Source organism: Mus caroli, unplaced genomic scaffold (genome assembly GCF_978045245.1).
Source record: "Mus caroli unplaced genomic scaffold, Mus_caroli_1 scaffold_13, whole genome shotgun sequence".
Classification (NCBI taxonomy): domain Eukaryota; kingdom Metazoa; phylum Chordata; class Mammalia; order Rodentia; family Muridae; genus Mus; species Mus caroli.
Genome location: NW_028227268.1, coordinates 63,838,584 through 63,863,210, shown reverse-complemented (window position 1 = coordinate 63,863,210; position 24,627 = coordinate 63,838,584). Strand labels below are relative to the sequence as shown.

The 24,627-nt window shown below is 47.0% G+C and overlaps 2 protein-coding genes across 3 annotated transcripts; one reads left to right on the top strand and one right to left on the bottom strand.

Moving 5' to 3' along the window:
• CUNH1orf35 (chromosome unknown C1orf35 homolog) lies at positions 1-3,429 on the top strand. The gene is made up of 7 exons (XM_021175458.2): positions 1-351; positions 492-537; positions 628-710; positions 787-859; positions 967-1,052; positions 1,851-1,982; positions 2,105-3,429. Exons 1-7 carry the CDS (start codon positions 107-109, stop codon positions 2,220-2,222), a joined length of 783 nt encoding a protein of 260 aa, XP_021031117.1. The 5' UTR covers positions 1-106; the 3' UTR covers positions 2,223-3,429.
• Arf1 (ARF GTPase 1) lies at positions 3,333-20,692 on the bottom strand. 2 transcript variants are annotated; one of them, XM_021175459.3, is made up of 5 exons: positions 20,590-20,692; positions 5,261-5,444; positions 5,064-5,174; positions 4,742-4,866; positions 3,333-4,616 (listed from the first exon to the last, which is right to left on the bottom strand). In XM_021175459.3, the coding sequence occupies exons 2-5, from the start codon at positions 5,406-5,408 to the stop codon at positions 4,455-4,457; spliced, it is 546 nt and encodes a 181-aa protein (XP_021031118.1). In that variant the 5' UTR covers positions 5,409-5,444; positions 20,590-20,692; the 3' UTR covers positions 3,333-4,454. The 2 variants fall into 2 exon arrangements, with proteins under 2 accessions (XP_021031118.1, XP_029339442.2); XM_029483582.2 differs by lacking the exon at positions 20,590-20,692 and adding an exon at positions 20,292-20,312.
• Positions 20,693-24,627: the final 3,935 nt, after the last annotated feature.

Sequence of the window (24,627 nt, the reverse complement as noted above, 5' to 3'; positions counted from 1 at the left end):
GCGGGGGCGCGAGAATGACGTCACGGCGTGCGTCCGGAGGCCGAGTGCTGCGGGGAGTCTGACTCGAGACCGCGGGTACTGAAGACTGTGCAGTGGCTCCAGCGCCATGTTCGGCTCCAATCGCGGTGGCGTGCGTGGCGGACAAGACCAGTTCAATTGGGAGGACGTGAAGACTGACAAGCAGAGGGAGAACTACTTGGGCAACTCGCTGATGGCGCCAGTAGGCCGCTGGCAGAAGGGCCGCGACCTCACCTGGTACGCGAAGGACCGCGCGCCGTGTACCGGCCCGAGCCGTGAGGAAGAACTGGCAGCCGTGCGCGAGGCGGAGCGTGAGGCGCTGCTGGCCGCACTGTAAGTGCCTGGGCTGCGGGGCGACCGCAAGCGCCGAGGGCGGGATCTGGGTGGCCCTGGGGCGGGGCTGGATGTGGGCGGGGCACAGGAAAGAAGGGGACCGAGGGGCCTTGATGAGCATTCCTGACCCTTGCTCGCAGTGGTTACAAGAACGTGAGGAAACAGCCCACCGGCCTGAGCAAGGAGGTGAGTCTGAGATATGGGTTCGAGGTCCTGGGGGGGGGGGGGGTCTGCCTGTCTCGGCCTAGAACCTCCTATCTTACCCTGCTTCCGCAGGACTTCGTGGAGATCTGCAAACGGGAAGGAGGAGACCCTGAGGAGAAGGGCGTGGACCGGCTGCTGGGCTTGGGCAGCGCCAGGTTAGGCTTGTTGGGGAGTCCAGGGTAGGCCTGGGCGGTGATTGAGAACTGTCCTCAAAAGCTCTGTCCCCTGCAGTGGCTCCGCGGGCCGTGTGGCGCTATCCCGAGAAGACAAAGAGGCTGCCAAACTTGGGCTGTCAGTGTTCACGGTAAACCCTGTCAAGCCTAATGCACAGGATCCTGGGGTTTAGAGGTGTCTGAGATGTGGGGCAGGACTCCCTGGGTGTCCCTCACCACAGCTACTCATGTCATACAGCACCACCGTGTGGACAGCGAAGGCCCAAGCACTGCCCCATCTGCTACCAGGAAAAAGCCTCGCGCGGAGGACAAAGCTGAACTGGAGTAAGTTGAGTCTGCCTCCCTGTGCATGCATAAAGGGGCAGACTGCCTTAGCTCTCTTAGTTTGACTGAAGTAGGTGGACCTCCATCTCTGGGCTGGAGTCTCAGTAGCTGCCATAGGTGACCCAGCAGGGTGGCATTCAGGACCATGATACTGGCCAGTTTGGTGGGAGGTGCTGGTGGGGTGGGCGGCACACAACTTTCTTTAATCCCAGCATTTGGTAGACAGCAGGCTGATCTCTGAGAGTTCTCACAAGCTGGTTCCAGGCCTTGAGATGTGTACGTGTGTCTGGCTACTTCTACTTTTGTGTCATCTCAACTTTGTACGTAGGTAAAATAGTGAGTTCCAAGCTAGACAAGGCTGCATAATGAGAACTTGTCTCCCAAGGAGAGAGAAGGCCCACCAGGTTGGCAGCATTCCAGCACTCATCTTTGTGGCCATGGAGCCTAATATTAAGCTCATTTTATAAATATGAGGGCTGGCGAGATGGCTCAGTGGGTAAGAGCACCTGACTGCTCTTCCGAAGGTCTGGAGTTCAAATCCCAGCAACCACATGGTGGCTCACAACCATCCGTAACGAGATCTAACTCCCTCTTCTGGAGTGTCTGAAGACAGCTACAGTGTACTTACATATAATAAATAAATAAATCTTAAAAAAAAATGTGAACTCCCGACATGTAGATATTATCAGTGCACAATGGATCCTGTTCTAGTCTGCCTTTCCCTGCTGGGTGAGACTACCCCACAGTAGAGTAGGCACGAGTCCTTCAAGCTCTGATCCTTTGTATTGTTTCTTGCAGTGCAGAGAGCCATAAGAAGAGCAAGAAAGAAAAGAAGAAAAAGAAGAAGAAACACAAGAAACACAAAAAGAAGAAAGACAAAGAACATAAGAGGGAGGCTGACAGCTGCTCCTCATCTCCCTCTCCTCCCCGGTAGGCTAGGCCCAACTCTACCTGGGACACTAAGGAAATGGGAGGCAAAGCTAGCCAGGCCTGGTGTGGTGCTTGGCAGGGTGAGGGACCCTTTAAGTGTCTGGTTGTCCTTGTCTTTGTAGGCCCAGACGCCAGAGACATTCTGACTTCTCTCCCTGCTCTAAGAGGAAGCGGGAACATAGCCAGGACAGTGGAAGGAATCCATCCCGCAGACGACAAGACAGAAGCTCTGATGACTGAGAATGGCTACACCAAAGGACAGCAGAGCCCTGGATGCCAAGTAGCTTCCAGCCCACTCCCTACCTGCCCAACTAACTGTGGCTCTGTGGCTGGGATAAGGCAGGTGGCTGCTCCCCGACAGGATCCTGAGCCAAGCTTGCTGGATCTTAGGATCTATCTTGCCATTTGGAGGCAACCACTCCAGGTCATAGAGTGGGTCCTGGGTTACCAGTCTAGTGGTTCTATGAGGGTAGTGCTCTTGCCTTGTCCCCCTGCCAAGGAAGATATAACTGCCCGGGAGACTGTCTCTGCTGCCACAGGCCAGGCCCTTGAGGTTAGGGTGCGTGTTACTGATTACTCCTACTTTTTTTTGTATCAGCCCACTTTGTACTTAAGTAAATGTATTTTAAAAGTAGAGTGTATTATCTCACTGAGGACAGGTTAGGCTGGGAGCATGGGGCCCCCTTCCAATATATATTAAGGGAACGGGGTCTAGGGACCAGAATCCTGTCCTTGAGGCTGCCTTACAATCAATCATACAAGTGGCCAAGAAGTTGGAAGAACAAACTTTTGTGGATCTGAAGGCATCTGCTGTCTGCCTAAGAGGTCCAACAGCCAGATAATAGCAATTTTAGAGCCCATGTACATTTAGGCAGACAGTAGAAGTTAGGGTTGCTACAACATAGAAAGTTCTGATTGTAAAAGCTATTGTGCTGCGAGTGCATACTTTTGGGCAGACCCCAAAATGTCCTGAGACTCGTGCTGTTGCTTCTATGAAGACCTGTGCCCTGCAGGTAGCCACCTAAGCATGAGAGAAGACTAATTATCTAAGACTGCAGCACCTCAAGGGGGTGAAGGTCAGTCCACTTAGGCAGGGGCCTATTCAGAAGGATAATAGACTTTGGATCTTCTAGTGGTCACGCCTACCCAGAGATAAGCACTTCAAGGCCAGCTGCCCCAGTTTGTCACAGAAAGAAAAGGAAAGGAGCACCTTAAGACATAAGTGAGTCAAGACATCCAGATCTCACCAGATTCCACTAGGGCTTAAAGGGCACCTGTTTCCTACAGCATGAAAAGGGCTCTCAATCTCAGGAAGAAGCCTGGCAGTGGTGGCACTGACACACAAGCCCATCAAATAGTTAAGAGACTTTATTCTAACAGCTATAATTATAGTGCTTGTCGAAATGAAAACTGAAAACAAGTATACAAAACAGTTGATTACTAATTGTGTATTGAAAGCGGTAAGAGGTTCCACGACACCAAATAAACCAGTTCTGAGATTTCCCCAAGATAAATTTAACAGCTCCAGCTTCTTCAGTGTTTATCAAAATACAAAAGAAAAAAGTAGAGGTCGTCTTTCGATGGCAAATCGGACCCTTGCAGGCTGAGGGAGGAAGCTACTTCACACATGGAGATGGGGGTGCTCCAGGATGTGGGTCTGTAATGGACCGACCCTCCCACCTTGCACGCACTCCTGCTGGTGAGACCCAGGCCTCCTGCCAGCGCGTCCAAGTGGGCCCAAGAGTAGGCTGGGTATGCAGGCTGCCATTGGGCCTTGCACACACCAAGTACAAGCCAGGCCCTGCACCCCACAATGGCTCCCAGCCTACCCTAGGTAACCGTGTGAGCACAAGTACAAGCACAATGCTATGGAATGCAGGTGACCCAAAGACAGGCGAGTCACGGGGGCTCTACTGTGACCATGCAGCGGATGGTGGTTTGTTCGTCACCTTCTCTCCTGTTCCCACAGCGAAACAGGTGATCCGATAACTAGCATTCAGGCCATTAACTGCAAAACCTACACTAGGCATAGTCTCCGTTCTGTGTGTTCAAGTGTTCTTGTCCTGTATTTTTAACTATTTTTAAAAAATGCACTGAGTTTGGGTTAAAAACCAACCACCAAATGGATACCGACACCAGTCTACAGCCCAATGGCTCCCGGAGGCCAGGTGCCCCTACACCCAAATCCCTCTCAGTACTGACAGTTGAGTTGATTCTCTTTTTACAATAAAAAAGCTAAGTAATATTGCATAGGAGTACCAGAAACTGCCTCAGTGGAAACAGAAACTATTTACATTAAATAAAAACCTGGCTGCAGGCTGCGTCTGCACATGTACAGCACGGTGCGATGCACACTGTGACCAACCCATGGAGACAGCTTCTGGCACTCAGGACCACAGAGTCGCACGTTTGCCACATGAGAGGAAAGCTGAGGGCGGAGAAGAGGAAGTGAGGGGGAGGGAGGGGTCTGGTTCACTTCTGGTTCCGGAGCTGATTAGACAGCCAATCTAGTCCTTCATAGAGCCCGTCCCCGCTGGTGGCACAGGTGGCCTGAATGTACCAGTTCCTGTGGCGTAGAGAGTGCAGCCCCAGCTTGTCTGTGATTTCGGCCGCATTCATGGCATTGGGGAGGTCCTGAGGAAAAGGAAGAATTAGTGGCAGGGACCACAAACAGCCAATAACCCTGGATAGCCTTTCACCCCTCCTCTTTCTTCCCTGATACAGGTTTTCCTTCAGGGAAGGACCTTGCTGGTGCCTACCTGCTTGTTGGCAAACACCAAGAGAACAGCATCTCGGAGCTCATCTTCAGCTAGCATCCTCATGAGCTCTTCACGGGCCTCGTTCACACGCTCTCTGTCATTGCTGTCCACTACGAAGATCAAGCCTGAAACATGGCCACATTAGTGCACATACTGAACACTCCCCACCAGACCCCACAGGCTCTAGATCCAGTCCTCCCACTGGCCATGATGTTTGGTGTGGCTTAATGCCCTGAAATGGCAAAGACCACAAGGCTCAGTGAGCCAACTGCATCCCTTTGAGGCAAATATGAGGAATCTAAGACAAGGACTGGCCGCTTACCTTGGGTGTTTTGGAAGTAGTGGCGCCACAGTGGCCGGATCTTGTCCTGGCCGCCCACATCCCACACGGTGAAGCTGATATTCTTGTATTCAACAGTCTCCACATTGAAACCTGGGGGGTAGGGTTGCAGCTGAGGGCCTCTGTATTTTGGATCCCCACACCCAACCCCCACCCTGGCCCTGGTCCCAGCTTCTCACCAATGGTGGGAATGGTGGTCACAATTTCGCCCAGCTTCAGTTTGTATAGAATTGTTGTCTTCCCTGCAGCATCCAGGCCCACCATGAGAATGCGCATTTCTTTTTTGCCAAAAAGGCCCTTGAAGAGGTTTGCAAAGATATTCCCCATGTTTGTGGACAGGTGGAATCGATACTGGCCAAAGACCTGGGAAAGAAAAGTGGTTCCAGTACTGTTATACACTGCCAGTGTGGGCCCTGTGGCAGGTCAGAGACACCTACGCAGGAGTCCCCTGCCCGAAGCCATGTCCTCATATCCCTCCTGAAATTTCACGGGAGGATGGGAGACAATTCAATCTAGTTCCCAGGTGGCAGAAAAGAACCCTGCCCCCTTCCCCCTGCCCACCAGACTACCTACGCTCACCAAGGCCACACATATCAGTTTAGGAAGGCGCAGATACCACAACAACCCCTTGTCTCCCAAGTCTAACCACTTGTCAGAATGAAGGGACATCTAACTACAATCAAGTATACTCACACTCGGGAGCTGGCACTAAAAAGTTTTGAGAGAGACAGGGCCTTTTTGGGGGTTTGTTTTGTTTTGTTTTTTGTTTTTCCAAGACAGGGTTTCTCTGTGTAGCCCTGGCTGTCCTGGAACTCATTCTCTAGACCAGGCTGGCCTGGAACTCAGAAATTCACCTGCCTCTGCCTCCCAATGCGCCACCACTGCCTGGCTGACACAGGACCTCTTAAAACCTAACAGAGCTCTTCACAAGATCAGAAAGAACCACCTTACATCTCTATCTTTACTTCAAAGTGTCAAAGTATCCACAATTTTCAACTAAAGAGTCACACTCTATGCTCAACACTACAAGCCAAATGCTCTACCAGCCCCTGGTGACAGCAAGACTAGACACACCCACAAGAACTGTGATGCCACCTCTCCAGGCATTTCTATCTGCCCAGGTCATGGGAGACCGTTGTTAAGACAGTGTTCTATCTCAAGTAGCCCAAGAAGAAAGAGACTCAAACCGTAAACCACTGGCAGCACATTCCTTTAAGAGGATGACAGGCAAATGTGAGCTGTGTCCCTGCAAGGACCTATGCATACTTAGTAGGTAAGGCCCACTGGAAGAGAAGAAACGCTAGGCAACTTAGTTGGTACCAATGTACCAGGGCCTATCAAATGTTAAGGGCTTCTGGGAAGGATAGTAAGGTTTCCCTAGGTCTGGTCTCACTATCGGGTGGCCACTTTGATCTTCACTTCTCATCCAAATGGATTTACTGCTTGCTTTGTCAAATGCTCATTGTTAACTTTTTTTTTTTTTTATTTTGGTTTTTCGAGACAGGGTTTCTCTGTATAGTCCTGGCTGTCCTGGAACTCACTTTGTAGACCAAGCTGGCCTCGAACTCAGAAATCTGCCTGCCTCTGCCTCCCGAGTGCTGGGATTAAAGGCGTGTGCCACCACGCCCGGCTCATTGTTAACTCTTAATAAGAAAAGCAAATAGAAGGCCATAGTGCCTTCAGAAAGAGTTGTCTGTGTATTATCCAAGGCTACTGACCCATAGGAAAAAGAATGGCAGTTTCCCTATAAATTGTCTCGTAGTGCTGCCTTAACAGAACATCACACAGTGGGCAACTTAGCAACAACAGATGCAGTAGACATCCAAATCATGGTCTGGCAGGTTGGATGTCTGGCTCTAAGGTGAGGTCTTCAGCCGTATCCTTCAGGAGAGGAATGCCATAATCTCATGTGGCAAAGTGAGTGTGAACTTGCAAAGTCCTCCTCCTGATGGCCATTATCCATTCTTGTGGCTGGAACTTTAAGAACCAAACACTTGCCCAACGTTATTATTACACTGGGGGTTCAATTTCCCATATAACTTCACTTTGGAAAGTGCATTCAAATTATAGTAATGTGAAACACAAAGGATTAGTAGTACCATAACATGGACTATAGACAGGACCACGTGGCCTCCCCTTTTCACGTGCAGGTGTGTTAAGGGGCTTTATGTGGAGGACTCCATACACCATTTTTCAGGGCTCAGTTCTGTAACCTCTTATTACACTGTGAAAACAGCTGACTTTTTAACACAGTCACTTCCACTAGCCACAGTTAAGCAGGCTCTACAAAGAAAATCCTTCATTTTGGGGGATACCCCCATCAAGTTACACATTACACTGTCTTGTTCAGTGGGCTGATGTGATGGCACCATGTCTGAGGCATGGCCTACAGGACCTCTTCACACCATCTCTAGTATCCTCTAGACAATGTCCTCTTCTTAGGTAATGTAATCGAAAGTTATACAATATGATGCTTATGTTTAAGCAGATGAACATTCTGCACTCACCAAAATGACTACCCATATGGGAATAAAAATATTAGGAGAGAGAAAAAGGAGATGTTGAAGATTGCAATTCTTCACTTTCTTTATCAGCTAAGACAGAGCAATAATGATACTTTAGCACTAAAGGCCTTCTACTTCATTTGTTGTTGCTTTTTGTTTTGTTTTGTTTTTTTGAGACAGGTTTCTCTGTTACCTTAGTTATCCTAGAACTCCTTCTATAGAACAGGCTGGCCTTGAACTTACAGACATCCACCTGCCTCTACATCCGAGTTCTGGAATTAAAGGTGTGTATCACCACTTCACTTCTTTTTTTTTTTTTTTTAAAGATTTATTTATTTATTATATGTAAGTACACTGTAGCTGTCTTCAGACACTCCAGAAGAGGGCGCCAGATCTCGTTACAGATGGTTGTGAGCCACCATGTGGTTGCTGGGATTTGAACCCTGGACCTTCGGAAGAGCAGACGGGTGCTCTTACCCACTGAGCCATCTCACCAGCCCCACCACTTCACTTCTTAAGTACTCCTTCCTCAGAAAGTTCCCAGAAAAATCCCAGGATGGGTTCATCATATAGAAGCCACAGTGACTAAACCCCAACCAAGTGAACACACTGGAGTCCCTGGGACAGTGGTCATGGATAGGATCCAGCCGTACCTTCAACCCCTCGTGGTGTGTAAGAGTAGTTGAACCACAGGACAGAGATATGGGGGTACTCTCAGAATGCCCCAGAAGATATGAACAGAAGCAGCTCCTCAAAGCCTCTCTCTTTAAAAGCCTTTTTGATTTCAAAAAGCAAAAAGGGAGCCCTTTTGACTGGAAGCAAGCCAAAACAGGAGAGAGACTACTTAAAAACCAAGTCACCAGGGCTGGAGAGACAGCCCAGAAGTTAAGAGCACTGACTGCTCTTCCAGAGGACCTGAGATCAATTCCCAGCACCCACATGGTGGCTCACAACTATCTGTAATGAGATCTGATGCCTTCTTCTGTCATGCAGGCATACGTACAAGTAGAGCACTCATATACCTAAATAAATCTTAAAAAGAAAAGCCACCACAAAAAAAAAAAAAAATCAAACAAACAAACAACTCAGGGTAGGGATGGAGCTCAGTTGGCAGAGCATCCATGAAGTCCCAAGTTCAATCCCCAACACTAAACAGGGTATGGTGTGCATGCTTGTAAACCCAGCACTAGGTAGAAAGAGGCAGGAAGACCAGAAGTTCTGCCTCAGCTACTTGCAATTTTGAGGCCAGCCTAAGCTACAAGAGACCTCAAAAACAGTGTGAGATACGGTATTTCGTGCCTTTAATCCCACCAACCAGGAGTCAGAGGTAGGTAGCTCTCTGAGGTCAAGGCCAGGATGGTTTAAAAAATAAGTTCCAAATCACTTGAGGGAGATAGTGAGACCTCAAGTCTCAACAAAAATAGAACACCCCAAAGCCTGAATGTATCAGTACAGAGGTCCACCAAGAACAGGATACTGGAACAAAAGAAAATGAGGGACACGAAAAGTTCAAAATGAAGGCTCACAGAAAGCAGAATAGGAAAAATATAAACACGATGACAGAAAGTATGAGGCTAATCTGGAACATATAGTGAGACTGTCAAAGAAAAAGGAGGAAGAAATCTAGATGTTGAGTCATGCCTAGAATCCTAGCACTGAGGCTAGCAGATACCAGCCAGAGTCTGAGACCTTACCTAGGAAAAACTAAGAAACAAAACCAACTACCAAACAAAGGAGGAAGAACATGAAGACAAGACGACAGGAGAGGAAAGTGGAAGGAAATGAGAAGAGAAAGAAAACAGATGGACAGGACAGATTGACAAGAATAACTACAGAGGGAGACTCTTAGCTAGGCAGAGGGAGCACATGCTCTAAGAGCTGCTGCCTACTGCCAAAACACTCTGTGACAATGACAATGCAGTCAGTGCTGGTGGGAGGAAGACTCTCAGGCAACGCTCTTTAAAAATTCTCAGATTATGGCTCTCAACCTTTAATTCCTACCAATTATAGATAGTTAAAAACAATTTCAACATGACAAGGCATCCCATGAGGATCCAAACCAGGCAAAAGAAAGTGAGCCCAAGACGAATTAAGAAGATGCCAGAGAGCAGGAAGCACTCAAGTATGGGGGTAGGGGTGGGGGGAACAAGGAGGCAATACACATAATTTATTTTAAACAAAAAAGCTCCACAGTCACAGGTTAACTATCTGCTCAGCAATCAGTTGTCCTTCTAAATCAACACATCAAAAATGGTTACCAATGGAGAAACAAAAGGGATCCACCAGTGGTGACTAGGGTGCCACCAGTGTGCCAGGGGGGCTTGGTAAGGCAGAGGGGACATTAAGATAGCTCTTTATGTTCAGATGCTGTGAAGAAACCAATAGTTGTTGTGCTCACTATCCATGTATGAGCAAATATATGACCCCAGTAAGGTTGAGGCAGAGTTTAAGATAATCAATCCTTGGCTATGAGCAGGGGGTTGAAGGACAGTCTGAACTACATAAGACCCTGTTTCAAAAGGAAAAGCAGGACCCCCCCCCAAAAAAAAAACCCAGAGGAAGATTAAGGGGAGAGGATACGTGCACCCCTCTCAAGTCCCTACAGTAGCAGACAGACACCTTGAATAACTGTGTCTAGTGGCGGGGACCTCAGCCAAGTTTGCCAGCATGGCTGCATGAGTGTCTCATTGTCCATGACTACTGTTATTCAGTGCTGCTTTCTTGCACGTGATCTGCACAGCCCACAGCTGAGTGTGCTGGGCCTAACCTGCCTTCTCAATGGAAAGGCCATGATAACCACAGTGAACATTTTCTTTCTTTTTAACAAGAATCACCTAGGAAGAAGCAAACATAGAATTCAATGATGAGTTCCAGATTTAAGACATTCAACAATGCAAGCATGTAGATCCACCCTGCTGTTCTGTGTCCTCATAGGGCCCCAACCACTGCTTCTAGAAGAGACCCAAGCCCAAAGGAGCCTCCACAGAGAGAAAAGCCTAGTGGCTACAAGGGCCAATCACCACCAGAGACTCTGGGTACAGGCACTGACTGCCTGAAGCCCAGTCAAGTTGCTGTCACCTTCCCTCTACAATCCCACACACAAGCTAAACTTGCTTTTCCGGTTCTTCTGCATTACTCACTCTATCAGCAGGCAGTGAAAACAACTTTCCCAGAGAGCCTCTTGCTGGTTTATTCTGCCTACCAAACCACCAGAGGAGTGCCTCAGGCAGGAGGACCCACAACCACTAAGTTAGATGGGGTCAAGAAAGTTCATTCTTTGGGGAGGAGAGGACCATGGTTGAAGTAGCTTCTCCTCTGGCAACCACACTCCCTACACCACCCTCTGCCAGTAGCAGGGCCTTCCTGGTCTCTTAAGTAAAGGCGAGAAAACACAACCGAGTCCACACCTATTCCACAATAATGAATGCAACCTGACTGGTTTAGTAGTTGAACAGGAGCCTGAGCAGCAGCCAAGCGACAGCCAGGGGAGTCAATCATCATCCACAAGACTCAGAAAAGGCCAGACAACCTTCTTTAAATCGGACTGTGTAGGTTTGCCATTTTCCTCCAATTATTACCACTATTTTGAAAGAATCCCAGTAGAAAGAGAAGTTTTCTGCTCTGGGCTGCAGACTCAACAGAATGTTCTGCCCTGAATAGGACTCATACTTACTACCTGAATGAAAAATTGGTGCTTTTTTTTTTTTTTTACGTATTTTCCTCAATTACATTTCCAATGCTATCCTGAAAGTCCCCCATACCCTCCCCCAACTCCCCTACCCACCCATTCCCACTTTTTGGCCCTGGCGTTCCCCTGTACTGGGGCATATGAAGTTTGCGTGTCCAATGGGCCTCTCTTTCCAGTGATGGCCGACTAGGCCATCTTTTGATACATAAGCAGCTACTAAAGTTAAGAGCTCCGGGGTACTGGTTAGTTCATAATGTTGTTCCACCTATAGGGTTGCAGGTCTCTTTAGCTCCTTGGGTACTTTCTCTAGCTCCTCCATTGGGGGCCCTGTGATCCATAATTGGTGCTGTCTTAAGAGTTCCTTTTAGGGGACTAAAAAGATGGCTCAATGGGTAAGAGTACTTGCTGCTTTTGCAAAGGACACAGTTCCATTCCCAGCACCCACATGGCAGCTTACAACTGTCCTTAACTCTAACTCCATCCAGTTTCAGGCGATGTGAAGCCCTCTTCTGGCCTCTGCAGGAACTGCATACAGGGACAACACTAAAACACTGGAGCCAGAGCTACAGGAGATCCTGCCTCAAAAATAAAGTTTAGCCACATCCAGCAAGGGTATATTCTCAGTTATCACATTTGAGGAAACTTACCAATTCTAAAACTTTTCTTAAAGAACTTGAACACAGTATAGAACACTTTCTAACTAAAGTTTTCAAAATAAAATACATGAAAGTGTTCAAAAATAAAATACATGAAAGCCTGCAACTTTAAAGGGGCTTTAGTGTCATGTCAACATGACTACATGTTGACCTCTGCACACACTGCTTTTTGTACATTAACAGAGACTGAGAATGTCTGTACCTAAAGCCTCAGGTCTTCACATGCCCCTCAGCTGAACATTCCAGGCTACTAAGTATGTCCATGCAATCCAAGTACTGCTCTACATTTGTTGTCATTTCATAAAATTTGCTTAAGAGTAAAATTGAATGTGCTGATACTAAGACAGGCAAGCACTCTTGGAAGGGCAAAACTGTGACTAAATCAACAGTTGCACACTGCCTCCTCGAAGCTTCTTCAGGGCAGGGGAAACCCACCAGGTCTGGTTTGTAGGTAGGATAATGAGTGAAACTGAAATTAGAGCATTCTTTGCAAACTTAAGGTGAACCCCCCACACACACACAAATCAATGTGTATACCCATACTCAAGTAAAACTCAAGTAAAGTAAAACTCCAGTAAAAGTTTTTGAACTACAGCAACTACAATGCTGAACCTCATCTTTATATTGTTTCTCCATTTATTTATTCATTCATTCATTCATTGCTTTTTTCCAGACAGGGTTTCTCTGTGTAGCCCTGGCTGTCCTGGAACTCACTCTGTAGACCAGGATGGCCTCGAACTCAGAAATCTGCCTGCCTCTGCCTCCCAAGTGCTGGGACTAAAGGCGTGCTCCACCACTGCCTGGCCTCCCTTTATTTTTAAGCATTACCATAACATAACTAGTCTCAAAAAGGTAAAACATATTCACAGCCACATTAACTCTATACATCAGCAGCTCTAAGCAAATAACTGAGCTACCATATCACCTGTAGCTAGAGCTACAATATTCATGAAACAATTTTTGAAACTTCTAAAGGCACCAATGGGGAAACATCTTGCCACATTGTTTGTGTAAATCTTCTTAAAGCAGATACCTACTGTTCTGTGTCTTGTCTTCCTCTCAGTAACAGAATCTGGACTTGTAACTGGAGTCAGGGCTTCTAGAATAATTGCACATTCTGGAGCTTCCTGCAGCACTACATGCCTACAGCACCTACCTAGGAGCCACAGAACCACACCCAAACACAGTAGTTCTCAACTTGTGGATTTCAAGCACTTTAGGGGGTCAGGTATCAGATATCCTGCAATTCACAATAGTAACAAAATTATAATTATGAAGTAGCAATGAAGTAATTTTATGGTTGGGGGTCACAACATGAGGAAAGGAAACAGAAGGGCAAAGCAATAGATAAGCTGAGAAACACTGCCCTATCATACACCGCTACCGTATTTCTACGTTGGCAGGAAGTACAGAGAGCCTCTACTCATCTCACTGGAAAAAAACTCCAAAACTATACATACAGAACTGGAAATAGTAGCAGAGCACTAGGTTTGCTCCCCAAACCATAGACAAAACAAAGCAAGAAACATAAACAGGCATCAACCAAGAAACATATCTAAAATGGAGAAAAGCACAGTATGACAACACAACCATCCTGAAATCAGGGGACAAGGCTCAGCCTGGCCCTCCCTAGTGACCCTGTAGCCACTTGTTCTGTCTTCATACCTTAGCCCAATCGACATGATCACATGACTTCCAGCCTAGGATAAGTCTGGTGCTAAGGAAGTCTATCCTGACTCCTTGAAAGAGCCAGGTTGGCTGTACCCCCCAGACCCTAGCCCTTTACTCCTTTCTTGAGCACATATATGGAGCATACAATTTGTATATAGGAGACAATTCCACCTGGCTATAAACAGATGCAACTTATTTTGGTCACAGAATGGAATTGAGGAGAAATGACCTAAGGTTATACCCTGATCTCACATCTTCAGATTCACATCCATGTTGGCTAACATGCACGTTCTCTAACCATTGAGGGCTCCTGCTGAAGCAATGAGGAGGAACCTCCAAGTGGCTGTGGCTTCTCAATGGCCACCCCTGCTCCATTGGTCTTTACAGAGGGCATAGTATGCACAAAGCCACGCCAAGTATCACATACCCACATATAACACCACCATCCCTGGGCTCAGGAGAAGCAGGAGGACCCAGAAGAGCATTAATTTCTGTTGAAAGGCAAATCAAAGTAATACAGCTTTGCCAGATTATCTCTTTATGAGCTTCCCCCATGCCCAGAAAACACCACACACACACACACACCTGCCTGTGAGGCCAATGGATCTGGACCTGGCATCCTACTAAAGGCCCACTAAAGAAAAAGGGAACTGGAACAACCATCATGGTGCTTTCATAAAATAAGCTCTTCCTCAAACCAGCTACAATTGGCAGGGTTTCTACTGAAACTCGATGTTAATGGTACATTCAGCCATACTTTGGACAGAGACAGATGGCCACTAGAGTACTTAATGAGCTTGACTAATTCAATCTTCAAAACTTGACTTTCGCTATCACCATGGCTTAGATCTGTAATCCTAATACTACAGAGGCTGAGACAGAAGGACTGCCCTGAGTTCAGGGCCAGCCTAGGTTATAGTTTGAGATTGTCTCATGACAACAAAAACAAGGAGCTAGAGATGGCTCAGCTGTTAAGTACTGCTCTTACAGAGGACCAGAGTTCGATTCCCAGAACTTACATCAGGCTGCTTATAATGATCTGTAATACAATTCCAGAAGGATCTGACACATCACTGCCTCCTTAAACATCTGCACTCACATATCCCTATAAAGACAGACAGACAGACAGACAGACAGACACACACACACTTTAAAAATTAAAAAAAATATTAATACATCTTTTAAATTAAAAAACAAAACCCTCTCGAAAAACCAAAAAGAAAAAAAAAAAAACAAAACCCTTATCTCTACCTTTGGGAACTTTTATTCTGAGGGTAGAAGTGCCATGCCCCTTCTTTTGAAACACTTGTTCTTCAGGTAGAAACAGAGGAGTAAACTATACAGGAAGGCTGAGCTGTCACTAGGCTCCCTTCCGCTCTGGTTCTGCCCCACCCTGCTGAAGTGAGGCAGACACACAGGACAAAGACCAAATCCCCAAGTCCACTGTCCTTGCTGAGCCTAGCACTGCTAGCCACACACCACACACTATGTCCCCTACCATCCCAATGTCAGAAAAGCTTCTCTAAGACACTATAAAAGTTTTTTCTTTAACTTAGGTGACCGTCACCCAGTGCATTCTCTAACAATTGCCCCTATTCTCTGGGTAGGGCTCCTCCATGTTTCATATTCAGCTTTTCCATCAAAATCTCCCTCCTTCCCAAATTTCCACCCAGTTCTTCAGACCCAAACCAAGGAGACTTGCTGCCTCCACTTCCCACTACACTACAATAAGTCAATTAATCAGGTGCAAAGTGGCACCAGTAATATTAGGACCCTCACATATAGTAGCTATGAGAACTGTCAGGTGTCCACCATACCTTCAAATTCACTAAGTCTGCCACCCGGAAAAAAAGCCAACAGACAACCTGACATTTGCACAAGATTGAAGATTCCCATGCGCATACCCCAAATGACATCACAGGGACACAAAGGGAAGTAACTTCTATCAAAACTCTGCTTTATTGATTGCTAGGCCTAGCCATTCCCTTAAGAGGACAAGGGGGATGGCTGGCTTACTGAGGCACTAAATGCCAACCATAGCAATCTCAAGGGCATCCCACCTCAAAGAAGTAATTTTTTTCCCTGAAAAATAAGGACATCTTTTGTTAAGGTACTGAAGAGAACAAAATACACTATCCTTGGCTTACAAGATAGTTAAAGTTGGGTTCCTGGAAGACCTGAAACATCTGTTAACATTATGCCAAAGAAAAGTATCTTTCTGTGATCAAGCTTAGGCTATCACAGAGGGATTTTCCACCTACATGAAAACCACACAAGTGGCTAAGTGCCAGACATAATGCCTCCCTACATGATAGAGCCAAAGGGTTCCCACAGATTTCAAAATACCCTGAGGACTACAAAGCTGCTTCGGGGACCAGGGCACCCTCTCTCTAGTCTTACCCTCCCATACAGCTCCTGGCAGGGTTCCAAACTCAAGAGTACACTTACCCAGCTCAGACCCCTCCTGTCAATTGTCCTGGGCTACTAAGAGGCCTCTGGTTCCTTCTCAAACTTACCAATCTTTTTCTATCATCTCTGCAAAAATGTCACCTTAGAGGTGACATTTCTGCCTCCTTGGGTAGGTAACACCCATACATGTTGTTTTAAGAAGGGGGTGGGTGGGTGTAATCTCTCATTGACCCTGGAGCTCACTAATTCAGCTGGAGTGGCTTACTCACAAAGTCCTGGCGATCCTCCTGCTGGGATTAGAAGGTCTGTGTGTGAAGGGGGGATTTAACTCTGGTTCTCATGCTTGCTTGTGCAGCAAGTATTTTACTCACGGAGCCAACTCCTTAGTTAGTTCCTTTCAAGACACACATTCACTGCAGTATAAATTACATATATTTAGCCAGGCATGGGAATCAGAGGCAGTCAGATCTCTGTGAGTTCAAGGCCTGCATAGTCTATAGAGTTTAGGATGGTTAAGATGAACACTCCAATACCATGCATAGACAGGCAGCTTTGTGCCCAATGCTGAGTAAGGCTATCACTTCCATCTTCTTTAAAAGTTAAAACACACCTTCAGAGAGGCTAATCTTAATGACTCAGGAAAAATCTACAGGGCCAACAACATGGAACAACATGTTGCGCAGTTTTAAACTATGTACAAGTTGTGCTTCTATGTAAACATTTCTACACTATAACTGCTAGAGACGGGTGTGTGTGTGGGGTGTGTGCACAGACCTGGGAACTGAATGAAGGTAAAGTGACAGCACAGAGGAAGCAAGGTATCCATCAAATTTAGTCCACAACTGGCAGCTTTAACCACACATTTCCGTTAATCACAATGGTATGTCCAAAGTCTGATATAACTTGACATAATAGAAATGCTAAAAGCTGATAATAACACCAATCAAAATTTCACCACCAAAGTCACTAGAAGATGGGCGTATGTAAATAGCTGGCTGGATTCAAACAAGGAAGAAGTGCATTCTTATCTACAGAAGAACAGGAAGCTTCAGAGAACACTCACAATGTCAGGCCACCTAGACTTCCTTCACTCTTCAGCAATGGGTCTCATTAAATCTAGAAACCCCTTTCTTAGCCACATGCACCTAAACTATACCAACAGAATTAAACAAAACAAAAAACTTGTTAGAGGACAACCAGAGAATCTAGACCACAAACATTCCTGTTTCAGTATATGGTACTGCAAAAATATTTTGACAACTGATTCTGAAAAAAAACAAGAAACCTTTTGGAAAGAACTCTGGTTAAAGCATCCCTTTAACAGGTATACTTACCTTTATAAATACTAATTAGAAGACTTTTTAATTCTTTCACACACTTCTTAATTCCTGAAATGTCCAATGATAATAACCAAGTCCCACTCACACTACAGCAGTGATTCTCAGATCCTCAGATATGGGGAGCTGCTGGCCACCTGAACTTAATCGCCCCCAACTGCTGTCTGTAAACTATGCCTGCCTAGCATAGAGGCACACAGCTGTAATCCCAGCAGGCTATAATCTCCAGAGGGGAGGCAGGAGGATGTCAAGTTTGAGGAAAATCTGCACTACACAGTGAAACCCTTCCTGATGAACAGCAGCAATAAAATATTGGCCAGCCGTCCTATTTTCTGTCAATTCTGCTCTTATCACTTAAAACTTTCCCTATTATCAGGGCCTGCAGAGTGCCACTGTTCCTAGTCTATTGGCTGCTGAAGGCTACCAAACTGTTACCACTGTGAGTAAAAAATCAGGACCCAGGATCAGATAAGAGTATGGGGTTCTCATCAGTCTCCCCATTATCTGTAGCAGGACAGGGTGGTGGAACTCGGGTGAACACCTAAAAGGTCCCCCTGGAAATAAAGAGATTGGATGTGCCTACACTAACAAGTTTTCCAGCTAATCAGGTCATTTGACCCACCTGAGAGGGCTGAGTTACCTTTCAGGACATTGTCAAACCGTCCAAGCTATTATCTATAATCTGTATCACAATCAATAGTGGACACAGACCTTGGTGTGTAATGAGAAATCCCAATGCATACAACACTCCCACCCCCAGCTACCTTTTAACTTCTCAGTAGGCAATGTCAAATCTTCAATAGTAGATAGAGAATACACACAAAAAGATGCTATTGGGTGTCAAATCTCAAGTCAAAGAAATTTCCATTTTTCTCTCCTTACCATCTCTGACAATTTCATGAAAAGGTCAAAGGGATTCAAGAAAGACAACAGGGAAGACCAAGAATGACAGAGCAACCTAGAGCAGGGCTCCCAGTGCAAATGACACAGCCTTTGTGATTACGAGTAGATTTAAACCTGTGTATCAGAACCAGGAGGTGGTGGCTCATGTCTTTAATCCCAGATTTCTGAGTTCGAGGCTAGCCTGGTCTCCAGAGGGAGTTCCAGGACAGCCAGGGATAGACAGAAAAAAATCTGCACATCAATGTAACATTTAATTCTAAGAATCTGAAAAAAAATTGACCAAACAATTTCAAAGCATTGTGACAAGCTATTGCATGAACTTGCACAACAAGTTTTTTTCTCTTGGTTAGGCTGCCTGACACTGGGTTACCACAGCAACTGCTGGTCTAATTTACCTTTACTTTTTTTTTTTTTTTAAGAAAAAGAAAAAAAAGAAAAGGTATTTTGAAGCCTGTCTGGTCCTGGGCAGAGGAAGCAGCCCAGTGGAGGGAAGATTCTGGACATCCATTCTACAAGGGGCAAGGGGCACAGTGGACGTCCCAGATGCATGACTTACAATCAGAGCTGTGTGAGGGCCACAGAACTAGTTACTGCTACTTTCCTTTCAGGATGAGTAGACTGAGTATGAGTCAGCTGTTATTCACACTGTCTTAAACCTTGTATGCAGTGCTAGAGATCCAAAGCAAGGCTTCACGCAGGCTGGAAAAGCACTCTACCATCTAGCTCCTAAACCTTTCTGAAGTAGCAATTCTGTACATCTGCCTCACAAGCAAGAGAACAGTGTGGTGATCCAGTGACTCAGGCCTATTTTCAAATCTAAGGATAAGTGAGAGACATTCCAATAAGAGAAACCTTTATGCCACAGAAGACAATGTAGTTCACACATCTATGACTGGCCCTTACACCACACAACCCTGTGGAGAAACAGAGAAACCAGGTAGTAACACAGTGCATCAAATCTCATAGTCTAGGCCACTTCTGCTAGTGCTGCTAAAAGCTCAAAAGTGAGGACACTATAGTCACCCATGTCAGGCACTGTGGATACTGGCTAAGACAGAGGAGAGACACGAGGCCAGCACACAAAGCACCATGGCACCTCACTAGTCTTCTGACAGACACGGCAGAAACCACCAGAATCAGCCTGCAGGAAAAACTGCTGACCACTAGTTGTGAAACAAGAACTACAACAGAAGACTCCAACATGGGTTGTTGCATCAACTACTGGGCTCTCCAATGACTTCTAGGACCAAGAGCAGCTGACCCTTCCTTTCCTGACAAAGTAGCCAGTTGCTGTTTGAATGGGAGAATTCCTTCTTGATGTGAGAAGATTCCCTAGCATTTTGCATTTGTTCTATGTAGCTAGACCATACAACATATGTAGCTAGCTACACTACAATCTGACATGGCACGACCACCCTAAATGGACAGCCAGAATTGTGTACTGGACCTGGTCTCTGTACCTGCAGACTGCTCAGAGGCCGGGAGCAGGTTATTCCATGGGCAGGTTAAAGATTCTCCAATTCAGAATGGCCTTTCTAATCCACCCAAAAGTGCATAAAGGAGCCAGTCAAGAGGGTAAACAAGGCTCAAACCCCTCCAGAGGCCATCGGGACCCCAATGCAGATCTCACCGAGGATATTCGGGGCCCAAATCACGGCTAATTGGGGATCTCAGTGGGTATTCTGGGATCCCCCGAGATCCGCAAATGCGCGTGTTAAATCCCAGCACCCGGATCCGCAGTTCGGAGCCCCTGTCCGACACCTGTCCCTTTCCCTTCCCCCTTCCTACAACTTCGGTCCTCCAGGCCGACAGGAACCGGACTCCAGAGACAGAAGAGGAAGACCTCGCCACCCGAGTGACCTTGACGCCGTCTCCGGGCCACCCGAGCCTCAGTTTCCCCAGGCCCACGGTTTATGCCGTATCTGAAGCGGCCGGCTAGCCTTTAAGAAGGAAAACCCCGTGACCCCCCGAACCCTGCTCCTCGCTCCCGGGCTCCCGGGCCGTGGAGCCTAGGAGAGGCGCAGAGAGGAACAGCAGGAAACCTGGCTTCCTGGAGAAGAGCCGGCGTCCTGGCCGGACTTCCGGGCTGCGGCCCGAGGCGGGCGGCCAGGCAGGCGTAAGGGCCGCGGAGTGGGGGAGGGCCAAGCGGCCGTGGGCGACGCGGGACTCCGGGGCGCCCCGATCCTCTGTCCGGCCTGCCGCCGAGCCCCACTGAGCATAGACCTCAGGCCGCCCGACCGGACTCGGTCCTTAGCAGCCGCAGCCGAGCGCCCCCTTGACTCCCACGATGACCAGACCGTGGCCTCCCCAGTTTCGGCCTCAGCGCGCCCCGCGTCTCACCTCCGCGGCGGCTGCTCCCAGCCAGGCGTTGGTTTCGCTCCCACAAGATGGCGGCGCTGACGGCAGCCACGTCAGCGCCTGCCGCGGGGCACGCCGGGGGAAGAGGGCGGGCACGCAGAAGGCCCCGCCCCCACACGGATGGCGCTTGCGCGTCTGCACTTTGTAGCCTTCACGGGGCGGAGCCGAGGTCGCTCTGTTTCCGGATCGGGTCCCGGGCTAGCACACTGGCTCCCGGCACTAGAAAGAGCAAGGGTGTGGTGTATGGAGTTCCGTGTCCGCCGGCGCGTGCGCACGCGCGCTTTCCTGCGGAATTCCAGCCCATTCCGCGGATGCGGGGGTTGAGGCCAGTAAGCGTTCGAGAGCGCCAAGGTCAGAGTGGGAAGGTCGTGTCAGCCCTAGGGGGTGTGATGTCCTTCTCACAGTACCCCAGGGTCTCTGATATTCCAGCTGGGCCCTGGCATTGAAGAGAATGATGTGACCGACAGATGGCAAAAGTGGGAAGAGGCGCAGGCCAAATGTCAGACAAGCACCATGTCTCCACACTGGTCTTGGACTTGTGTGCACGCTCAGAGCTAACTGAGAGGACCAGAGACCTGCATGGGCATAGCACTGCCTGAGAGGCAGTGATGGGGTGGTCTCCTTCAGGGTGCAGGTGAGGAGGAATCCGTTAACTCTCCCCATCGATGCAGGAATCAGGCCCAGGCTCTGTCCTCCCTATCCAGTTCTTCCACCCCGTGTGCTGTTGGGAGAAGTCCCACAGGTAGGAGATGTTGAGGGCCCTGGGAGATTCTTTTGAGCCTGGAGCCCTATTGAGTTAGCAGGAGACAGTTCTGTTACCAGGGCCTGCTTCAGCCACTGTTGTGTCCAGGAACAGGGTACAGGGCATCCTCACTGTGTTTGGGGGTTGAGACCTCCAGAGTTTTCTCCCCAGAGTTGTGGGTGCTGAGCCTGGCAGGATTCGATGCAATTAGTCACCTTCTTGACCCTAACACATCCCTTTCCATCGCTCAGGGCTCCATTTTCAAATGCTGCTTCTGTAAACGTCTATGGGGGTACTTGCCTGTTCTCTCTCACCCTCAACACACAGCAAGTGTTTATACAAAGCCTTGGGTGTCGCTGCCTGCCACCAACCCTGGAGAAATGGCAGGACATCTCCTGAGACCTGTGATTCCAGCCATGTCAGAAGCCTGTCTTAGCCTCATGGATAAGTCGACAAAGAGATGGGGTGTCCAGAAAAACCGCAGGCTAATAGTCAAGAACCAAACTCCCTTTCTGTACCTAAAAAGGCAAAAATTATGAAAAAATGGAGACAGGGTGGTAGTCATTCTGTTTATTGTAATGTGGCCACAGTACATTGTAGTCCGGCTCAAAATGTCACTCTGTACCCGGTAAATAATTATTTGTGTCAGTTAAAATTTTAAACAGCCTTTGTAGATATTTAATATCCACATGTATAATGGATGATACATTTGAATTGGACCCCTACCTAGACAGGCTCTTCCTACCTCCTCAGGTCAACTGAAGCCCCAGTGAAATTTTCATATTGCACATGAACTTTGAATGTTAAATTGTATATTCACTTAAATATATATAGTTTTTCAAGATTTACTTATTTATCTATATATGTGAGTGTCTATAAATATGTATGTATACCATATGGATGCCTGATGCCCAAAGAGTCCAGAAAATCCACTGGAACTGGGGCTACAGATGTTTTTGAGTTACTATGCAGTTTCTGGGAACCAAACCCAGTTCCTCTACAAGAGCTGCAGTGGACTTAACCACAGAACCATCACTCCATCCCCAAGTGTGTATAAAAAGGAAGTTGACAAGGACAACTGAACTGAAGAAACTGTTCATACTGTTGTCACAGAGGACCCAAGCTCTGTTCCCAACTGCCCATAACTCCAGTTCCAGGGACGCTGAAGCCTCTGGCCTCCACAAGCACGTGCACACACACACACACAGTTAAAAAGAATCTTAAATTTTTAAAAAAAGATTTATTTATTTATTATATGTAAGTATACTGTAGCTGTCTTTAGACACTCCAGAAGAGGGCATCAGATATCATTACTGATGATGGTTGTGAGCCACCATGTGGTTGCTGGGATTTGAACTCAGGACCTTTGGAAGAGTAGTCAGTGCTGTTAACCGCTAAGCCATCTCACCAGCCCTTAAGTTTTTAAAAATATTTATTTTTTAAAAAATAAAATCTTTAAAATTTTAAAAAATAAAATAGAAAGCCAAAGAAACTTTATTTTGTGGGGAGGAATTTAGCAAATTGAAAAAAAAATATAGACAAGATGGGGTTTATGTAAGATACAGTTTTTTGAGAATGATAAGACAGATTGCTGGATGCCTACTCCCAAGTGAAGAAACTTACTTCCTTCTTTCATCTGTGCTTCTGCTTTGAGCTCTGTCCCAGTGGGGTGGCGGGGGCTTGAAAACATATGTGTGGGAGTCCTGAGTGGGCATGACTAGGGACAGACTCTACCAGGAAATAGCAATTGCTTCGGTAAACTGAGGCTAACTCTTCCACAAGATTGCTTAGAGACCAGGAGTCCTTTTTCCTATCTGAGGTCCCTGGATGGACCAGCTCTGGCCAGGAGGGGGCGAGGTGAGCTGTGACTGAAAGAAGCTGTCCATGTGGCAGTCCAGGGTCCTTTGGCTACCTGTACTAGGAAGCTAGGAGTGTCGATGGCCTCAAACCTCCCCTTCAGCTGATCATAGGCCAGGGAAAAGTCCAGGGCCTCTTCTGTAGACTAGTCTACTACTAGGTCTACTCCTAAGGACCTAGTCAGAGGCGTGGATCTCCAGGGGCCTCCTGGTTTTGCCAGTTGCTAAAGAGACAGATGGACTCCTAGAGTAAGACCAGAGAAAGGAGGCAAGGCCCAGTGAGAGGTGAAAGGAACTGTGTGTGCCTTGAAGACCCCATCCTGTGCCCCAGGCAATTTCTGCAGTTTCTGTAAGATGGATGGCATTCATGCCAGGCTACTGATGCTTAGAGATGTAGAAGTCTCTCTCTCTCTCTCTCTAGATAGATAGATAGATAGATAGATAGAGATATATATCACATGTATACATAAATATGCACACTTGTGCATACGTGTATCACACACACCTGAGGTGGAGCCCACTGAAGTTTGACCTCCCATCTCTTTCCCTGACCCCTTAGGGCTCAGGCACTCTGGTGATTTGACAGACTACAGTGTTCTCTGGTATTCTGATGCCAACAGGGAGCTCAGCACTGCACCAGACCACTTTTTTTAAAGTTAAAGTGTTGTTTTAAATGCTTTTTTAAAAATTAATATTTACAATGAGATCTGATACCCTCTTCTGGTGCGTTTGAAGACAGCTACAGTGAACTTATACTAATAAATAAATCTTTGGCCGGAGCAAGTGGGGTTGGCTAGAGCAAACAGAGGTCCTAAGTTCAATTCCCAACAATAAAAAAAAAAAATTAATATTTATAGGACTGGAGAGATGGCTCAGTGCTCTTCCAAAGGTCCTGAGTTCAAATCCTAGCAACCACATGGTGGCTCACAACCATCTGTAATGTAATGAGATCTGACGCCCTCTTCTGGTGGATCTGAAGACAGCTACAGTGTACTTAGATATAATAATAAATAAATCTTTTTTAAAAATTAATATTTATACAAGTACACTGCAGCTGTCCCTAGACACCCCAGAAGAGTGCATCAGATCTCATTACAGATGGTTGTGAGCCACCATGTGGTTGCTGGGAATTGAACTCAGGACCTCTGGAAGAGCAGTCAGTGCTCTTAACTGCTGAGCCATCTCTCCAGCCCCTCTTAGGGGCCTTTTCCAGCAGGAGTTTCTGAGCAGGCTAACTGGCTGAAAACATAACTTCACAGTGCCCTGAGTCTGTGCAGCACTGAGTCTCATTAGAACTCCACTTGGTATTTTGTCTTATGTTCAACATGCTCACACAATAAAAACTCTGGACCTTTAGTACCTGCTTACAGGTGGAACTTTACAGCTTTAATCACTTCCCTAGAGGGAGAGCTACAGGGAGAG

Coding starts and splice junctions, on each gene's coding strand:
- CUNH1orf35 (XM_021175458.2), top strand. CDS start 107: ATGTTCGGCTCCAATCGCGGTGGCGTGCGTGGCGGACAAGACCAGTTC. Junction 352..491: donor GAGGCGCTGCTGGCCGCACT/GTAAGTGCCTGG, acceptor CCTTGCTCGCAG/TGGTTACAAGAACGTGAGGA. Junction 538..627: donor CCACCGGCCTGAGCAAGGAG/GTGAGTCTGAGA, acceptor CTGCTTCCGCAG/GACTTCGTGGAGATCTGCAA.
- Arf1 (XM_021175459.3), bottom strand. CDS start 5,408: ATGGGGAATATCTTTGCAAACCTCTTCAAGGGCCTTTTTGGCAAAAAA. Junction 4,867..5,063: donor CTACTTCCAAAACACCCAAG/GTAAGCGGCCAG, acceptor GCCATGTTTCAG/GCTTGATCTTCGTAGTGGAC. Junction 4,617..4,741: donor TGGTGTTTGCCAACAAGCAG/GTAGGCACCAGC, acceptor CCTTTTCCTCAG/GACCTCCCCAATGCCATGAA.